Consider the following 7,959-nt stretch of genomic DNA (forward strand, 5'->3'; position numbering starts at 1 on the left):
ATTTTTTCTTCCTCCTCCTCCTGCAGAAAACCCTGAGCGAGCAGCTCTGTACTTTGTCTCGGGTGTGTGCATCGGGCTGGTCGTGACCCTAGCTGCCCTGGTGATGAAGATCTCTTGCCACACAGACTGTCGGCGAGGTCCCCGCAGGAAGTTCCCGCAGGACGGTGAGAACAGTAGCAGCGACAGCAGCGACAGTGAGGAGGACACCTCGGACACCACATCCGACAGGTCAGTGCGGAGACACCGCCGCTTTGAGAGGACTTTGAACAAGAATGTGTTCACGTCTGCGGAGGAGCTGGAGCGTGCCCAGCGGCTGGAGGAGCGCGAACGCATCATCAGAGAGATCTGGATGAATGGCCAGCCTGAGGTGCCCGGCACCCGGAGCCTGAACCGCTACTACTAGAGGAGCAGCAGGAACCCCCGGGTCCCCTGGAATCTGCCTGGAAAGGGGAGAGTCTGCAGGGGCGGTGGCCACAAGGAGCTGAGCCCAGCTGCTCTAATGTGGTGGCACAGAAAACCAGGACCTGCTAGTTCTCTAGCGAGAACTGGTTTCTCCTTTTGACTGTATCTGTGGAGTAGAAGAGAAACCAAGTTGGTTCATCAACCTTTCCAGGTCTTGGAATGGTGCTGAAACCCCATCTCCAACACTGTAGATGGAGATTTGAGAAACGGGACTATGATTTCTCAATTTCTGAGGATCTCAGAAGTTTCTTCAGACTTCATAGCTATGTGTTATTCCTTTTCAAAAGGAAAGATTCTCATAGTATGAGAGCTGGGGATATCAGGGTGACCTTGACCCAGGAAATGCAATTTTCTAAATGACTCCATGCTGTGGAGGAGTTTCCGATCTAGATAGCATGATCCATGCTTATTATTTAAAGCTAATTTTTTTTTTTTTAAATTTTGTGTTGCAAAGGCAACCTCTCCATTTTAACTGGCACCTCAGGGATTAAAATCCTATTTTTTAATATAGTCCCACCTTATTCATGAAAATGAATAGAATTATTGTATTATGGGAGATGTGTCAGTGGACCAGAAAATGTCAATAATCTCAGAGGATGAAGGGTTTTTATTTTAAATAGTTTATGAAATATATATATGTGGACATGCATATTTGAAAATGCTGCATAAGAATAAAAGTTGTGTATACTCCCCCTTTGGAAAGAAGAAAAGTTTATGATTCCAAATAATCATGATTTTAAACATTTTGTTTTTTAAAAAATTGGATTTCCAAGAAACAAATGGATAATGGGAGGTGAGAGTTAAAGCCAAAATTAAGATGGGATAAAAAAATAAATGTTACATGAAATGTTTTTTGTTTGCTTGTTTGTTTCATGTCTGTCTCTTTGCTTACACTTAGCTTAAATGACAGCCCTTATATATAAGTGACTATAGGCTTTTGCCAGGCCCCTCAAGGATTAAACTGGAGAAATGCTTCCTGTGTGATCATGGACTTCTCATTTTTTGTTGATTATATGTTGAGTCTCAGTATAGTTGAACTATTGTTAGGCAGACAGAGGAATGGAAGACTCACCTAATGCTAGAGATAAGATGATGGTTCCCACATGGAGAGAGGAAACTGGTAGAGAAGGAAGTTGGTAGAGAAGTCAAGACTGTGCCATATTAGAAGTGAGTTGAAGAAGAGGAAGCAACATCCTCTAGACAGGTAAACAGGAGCCATGAGATACTGACTCCCTTCTCTTGCCATAGGGTAGATTCCCTAGTCTATCTGGATGAACTAAAGCATTCCTATTGGGAGACTTTCTCTTGCCCATTGATTTTGTCACTATACCTAAGATGATGGTGAAAAGACTTCTTCCAATGGGGCCTCTACTCCTTAGGAAATCACTCTCAGTTATAGGGGTTTGGAGGGCTATCTTAACAATCAAGCAGTCATGGGCCAGGGATTTAGCTCAGTGGTTCCAGCACCTGCCTCGCAAGTGCAAGATCCCAAGTTCGATCCCTGGTACAAAAAAAAAAAAAAGAGAATCAAGCAGTCATAATCTCTGGTTGATAAGGCGGACTAAACCCTTGGTGGCTGACCTCAGTGGGTGGCTTCATTTTGGCCAATAACAAGTGTCAAAATCTTGTTCCATCAGTCCCTCTAAATTGCAATTCTCACCAGTGTAATTTTAGTCCTGTAGCAATAACAGCAGGAATCATCCCATTTTCCTGGGCTTTAGACTAACATCATTTGTCTTGTTCTCTGCCTCTTAGAAAAGTGGTACAATTTGGAGCTACTTTGATCTCCAGGATGTATCCAAAGCTGTTTAGAAGGAGGGATTATGACCTTTGCTAAGTGGTGGTTGCAGTACAGGAGGTGCATGAGTGGGCTCTAGGGCAAATAGCTTTTCCAGTCCTCACTGCACTATCCTGATACTACTGTTCTACTGAGTCCATGTTGATCTCATTATTAGAGTGGTGGAGGTATTTATCTAAGGCACTACATATACTAAGTAATAATTTAACCAGCTGCTTTACTTCATATAATGAGAATTCTAGCTTTGCAACCTTCCCTACCATGACTCACCCAGTCTCACATTTCAGGTTTATCACTCTACTCCTGGTTCTGTTTCTTTATAGGACATTTGCATCTGTGAGAGAAAGAGTCTCAAAACTTGAAGGACAGATTTAGATCTGACTTCAGGGATGATTGGGTTCAGGGGCTCAAATGCTGTCAACAGTTGGTCTTTCTCAGGTCTCAGCTCTGCCTTTTCCATCCTGCTGTTCTTAATTTCTTCTGCTGCAGGTGAAACTACCACACTTACACCACTATAGTATATTGAGTTACTGAGACACAATACCCAATACCCACAACTTAAAGGAGGAAAGGTTTATTTTGGTTCACAGTTTGAAGAAGTTTCAGTTTATTGTCAGTTGGCTCCAAGGCAAGATGGCATGGCACAGAGCCATGGCAAAGGAATAGCTGCTCCCTTCATGGTGCCCAAAAGCACAGAGTAAAGGAAAGAGCTGGAGAAGGAGATGTACCCTTCCAGGCCATGCTCCCAGTTACCATCTCTTCTGGCCATCTCCGAACATCACATTTAGCTATAACACTCCCATAATACAATCACCTTTCAAAATCCCCACCTTTGAGCCCATGAGGCTTTCCGGGGGGGATATCAAGGTAACTACTAACCAAGATCCCACACAGCTCACAGCTTATGTCTGTTCATAGCAGACACAGTTTTGCAGCTTATCTAGCTCAGAAGTCAGCAGAAGACAGACATCTTGAAAGGGATGCTTTTGGTACAGTTTTCTTGGTCTTCCATAATTCTACAGAGAAACACAAGATGATAAGTCTGAGAAAATTTTGGGAAGTATAAGGTGTTTTAGGAGTTCCAGAAATCCTCTTTAGGTATGAGGAAGGCCCCACCAACTTCCCTTAGGAACCAGTTCCTGAGCTGCCAGCCTTGGGTGATCTTTATCAACTCATGGCACATCTAAACCCACTCAGGAGACTATTTCCATGTTGCAGGCAGCACTATAGGCATCTGTGGATTTACGTCTCCCTAATAGGAGGACAAAAGAGCAACATAACACCTTACTCCATGCTTCAGAATAAAAAATCACAAGGAAGGATGGTGTGGTTGATTTGGATAATGTGTTCACCCACGAGTTGTGGCCAAAATGTAGGCCTGCCAGACATGAAAGTAGACGTAGGATACTGAACAGACACTTGCAGTAGTTGCAAGTAGTTGCATTCTATCCTTTTTGTCTTGCTTCTCATATCCCATTAGCTCCCTAAGAAAGTCAACTGAGAGGAGGAAAGATTTATTTTGCCTCATAGTTTCAGTGGCTTCAGCCTGTGGTCAGCTGATTCCATTATTTTTAGGACTGTAACGAGGCAGAAACACCATGGCAGAAGGGCATGGCAGAGGAAGTTTTTCACTTCATGGAAGCCAGGAAGGAGGGAGAGAAGAAAAAAGGAGGGAAAGAGAAAAAGAGAGAGAATGAGCTAACAGGCTTTCTCCTTCTATTTTACTCCATTCAGGTCCCCACCCTATTGGATGATGCTTTCTACATTTACAGTAGGTCTCTTCCCACACTTCACTGTTCCACATGCCAATTATCTCTAGACATACACTAATGGACACGTCCAAAGTGTGTTTTACTAATTTCCTACGTGTTTCTCAATCTAACAGGTTGACAATCAAGATTAAACATCACACCTGACATTTCTTTTGATATTTTTGCTTTTTTCTTAATGTCCTCTACTCTCTTCCTTACTCTCTTGAATCTTGAGCCACTGATCCTGCTCCATGCATCCTGAGGCACCTTATATAATGATTTCCACCCCCCACCCCCGACTCTTGTAAACTTTCAGACTTATCCATCGCCAACTGGCCCTCAACCTCAGGATAAGTTCTCCATAGAGGTGTTTGGCAGTTTTAGGAAGATGTTCTGGTTGTCACTGCTGTGTGTGTGGGTTGCTCTTACATCTAGGGGCTAGAGGCTAGAGATGCTACTAAACATTCTGTAGTGCTAGACCTCATTTTCCAGCCACCATCACCTATGCCCCAATAATGAGAGAAGAAATCTCCTAGTAATTCCAGTCCCCAGTCACCTTACTCCTCCCAATTAAAGTCCCAGACATCATAGAATACAGTCCCTTCCAACTTCTTAGTTAAGGGCCAGGGATTTAGCTCAGTGGTTCCGCCGCCTGCCTTGCAAGCGCAAGGTCCTGAGTTTGATCCCCGGTACCACACACACACACAAAAAATCCAACTTCTTAGTTAACAAGATACAGGAGCAAATAAATTGTAAGCGGTTTTATATCACTTAAGTGTTAAGGCGATTTGTTAGACAACCAGATAACTCTCTGCTGTAGTTTCAATGTCCCTCCCCAAATTAGGGTGAAATTTAACTGCAATACTATGTAAAATGGGGGCTTTAAGAGGTGATTTAATCATGAATGCTCTGTCCTCATGAATAGATTAACACCCTTACTGTGGTGAGTTCCTGATAGAATAAGCTCGGTCCAGTTTCTCTTTCTTGTGAATACTTAGCCTTCTGCAATGTTGTGACTAAACAAGAAAGCCCTCACTAGATGTGGCCTATCCATGTTGGGTTTCCCAGACTCAAGAACTATGAGTCCATTAAGTTCTATTGTTTATACTTTACTCATTCAATCTGTGGTATTCTGTTATAGCAGCAGAAAAGACTAAGACAATTCCTATACCATACTTTCTTTTTCTGGAACCAACTACTCTACCCATATTCCCCGTCAGTTAATGACAAGGCCAACATGGTTATCCAAGTCAGAAAGCAGAGACCTTTTAAGACTTCTTCATATGTAACCAATTACCAAATTTTCCCAATCTTTACTTCATGCATTGTGATGGTTAATCTTGTTTGTCAACTTGACTGAATTGAGACACCTAGAAACTTGGTTATGGCTTTTTCTGTGAGGGTATTTCCAGAGATAATTAGATGTGGGTCACCAAACTGAGTGGCAAAGACCTGATCTGAACATGAATAGCACTGTCCAATAGGTTGAGATCTCAAGTAGAACAAAAAATGGAGAAGGGGGTAGCTCATTCACAGGCATATATATATATATATATATATATATATATATATATATATATATTTCAGTAGTGAATTTTTTGCTGCTGCCATCACTCACAGGCATCAGCCTCTAGATTCTTCAGCCTTTGAGTACAGACATGGACCACCAACTCTTCAGGGGCTTCCAGGCCTCAGCCTCAGACTGGGGTTGCATCTTTGGTTCCTCTGTCTTCCTTGGACTGAGCAGCTACTGGTTCCCCAGCTCTCTGGGCTTTAGATAGCCATTGTGGGGCTATTCAGCCTCTGATCATGTAAGCTAATCTAATAAATCCCCTCTTAGAATTATATACACAGACACACATGCCCCTACACATCCATCAAAGCCATCCTGAAAACAGCTACTCAAAAGATCTGGATTCAACACACAGCTGCCTATGTAACAGTCTCTTTTTTAAACCCCTCAATTTCTCATATTGTTGTGGCAAAGCAGAACAGCTCAGTGCTATGGCCAAATGTTACAGCTCACTGTCACAGCCAAGTGCCACAGCTCTGAGACACAGCTGAGTGTTAAGCTCTGGGTCGAGGCTATCTCAATTTGAAGACTCAAGAATCCTATGGTCACTCAAAGATGTAGAGAAAAACCTTTGTTATGTCAGCAGGCTCAGAAGAATTTGTACTCAAAGTCTGAGCACTGCACCAGAAATGAGAGCCTCCTTATATAGGGATCTACAGGTTAGGTGAGCATGCTCACTAAAGCAAAGGGGTGGAGTTATAGAACATTCTCTCAAGGGGATGGAGCATAACAGAACATTTCTGAAAGGGGTGGAGCTTAACAGAACCTTCTTATGAAGGGGCAGAGCTTACCAGAACATTTTTATTAGGGGACAGAGCTTAACAGAGCATGCCTGAAAGGTCACACAGTTCAAACAGTCACAAAACATTTTGATATACTGGGCAGGAGCACTGCCCAGCAGTGCAAACTGCTACATTTCTGGAACAAAACATTTTGTGGAAGGAAACAAATGGAGGCAAGACAAGGGGAAAGCAAGAGGCTATCTTATTGTGTATTATTGTTCTATCAATATTGCTTATTGAAAATGTTTAAAAGCCTCTAGATTGTGTGCCATGCTCCCCATGAATGGCCCATGCTGGTCTTCTGCCTCTCCTTGCCCATCCCTTTACTTCTAATCATATCAATTGCTACAGTTCCCTGTCACACTCTTTATTCTGATTGGGTTTTTTTTGCCTAAAATACTTATCTTTCTTTCTGTTTCACCCTTCTACCCATCATTAAGTCCCAAGACATGTATTTTCACTACCAGAAAGCCTTCCAGGATTTATCCAGGTTGTGCTATAGGGAGTCCTTAAAGTTTCACATATCCTGTGATTGCTGTGCTCAATACTCCCACCATAGTGTTGTGAAATATTTATCTGTGCCTTGAAGGCAGAACATCTGTCTCACTGTCTTTCCCAAGCTGATTATGGATTCATAATTCTGCTTCACTCAGACTCCCAAGTAACAGGGATAACAGGTACTTGCCACTATGCCAGGTCATACTTTTAAGTTCTTATACTTTGGTTCAAATTAGTTTATGTTCATAAAAGATTTGTGTCCACCTCTCTTTGTAATAATGCAGATTTGATTCAAAATCAGTTTGTTCATTGCCTTTCCTTCCTGTACTAAATGTTTATTTTACTTATGTTACTCATGAAACTCCATTTTACTCTACTATTCATGTACATGTATGCATATTTTGAATTCTGCTTGAAGTACAGTGTGTCAGGCAATACCTTCCCCATCATCGTAGCTGTCACAAAAGCTTCAGCATCACTTTACCAGAGTGGCAGATTTGAAGAGCTAAACTTGCTCTCCTTAATCTGCTTTGGGCAGAGAAAAATTAGCCTCATGTCTTATGTCTTTCCTCCTCTTCTCAATCTATATTGTGACTGCACAAATTGAAAAGTGGACTCCTTTCAAAAATTGTGACCAGATGAAGGGGGTTGACCTTCTCATTGTTTGGCAGCTCAAATAAGTCTTTTTATACATTAGGATATATTATTTCTTTGGTCTAAATTTTGGATTTAACACTAAATACAGCCTTGTAGGTGATAGATGGTCTTACAAGGTTTTCTTGAAAATCTGCATCATGACCTTGCTTTATCAAACCTAAATGCAGATTTGAAAATTTATGACTTTTTTAAAGTTTAAAAGTCATGAATTGCTTTTTTACTACAGGTTTCTTTATTCAGATACAGTCAAATGCTTCCATTGTGTTCCTAGCATTTCTTGTACGCTCCTGCTACATGTCATTTTTCTGCAGCTGACTTTGTGTCATAGAGTCTGAGTCTCTGACAGGTGTCCTATATTTTATTTACTTCTATATTTTCAGCAAGCATGGAAGACCTGTCTATATCACGGTAGTATCTCCTTAAATCTTTTTTTTTTCT

General features: G+C 41.7%; 1 protein-coding gene across 4 annotated transcripts in view; it reads left to right on the forward strand.

Moving 5' to 3' along the window:
- The window catches only part of Eva1a (eva-1 homolog A, regulator of programmed cell death), a 55,957-nt gene extending 54,644 nt beyond the window's left edge, over nt 1–1,313 (forward strand). For all 4 annotated transcript variants that reach the window (XM_004844650.4, XM_004844649.4, XM_004844648.4 and 1 more), the window contains one exon: nt 27–1,313. In XM_004844650.4, coding sequence (XP_004844707.1) covers nt 27–403 — 377 coding nt within the window. In that variant the 3' untranslated portion in view covers nt 404–1,313. The remainder of the gene's footprint in view (nt 1–26) is intronic.
- The last annotated feature ends 6,646 nt before the right edge of the window (nt 1,314–7,959 follow it).

Source organism: Heterocephalus glaber, unplaced genomic scaffold (assembly GCF_053883595.1).
Source record: "Heterocephalus glaber isolate CG9 unplaced genomic scaffold, H.glaber_assembly_v1.0 deba00000470, whole genome shotgun sequence".
NCBI classification, from domain to species: Eukaryota; Metazoa; Chordata; class Mammalia; order Rodentia; family Bathyergidae; genus Heterocephalus; species Heterocephalus glaber.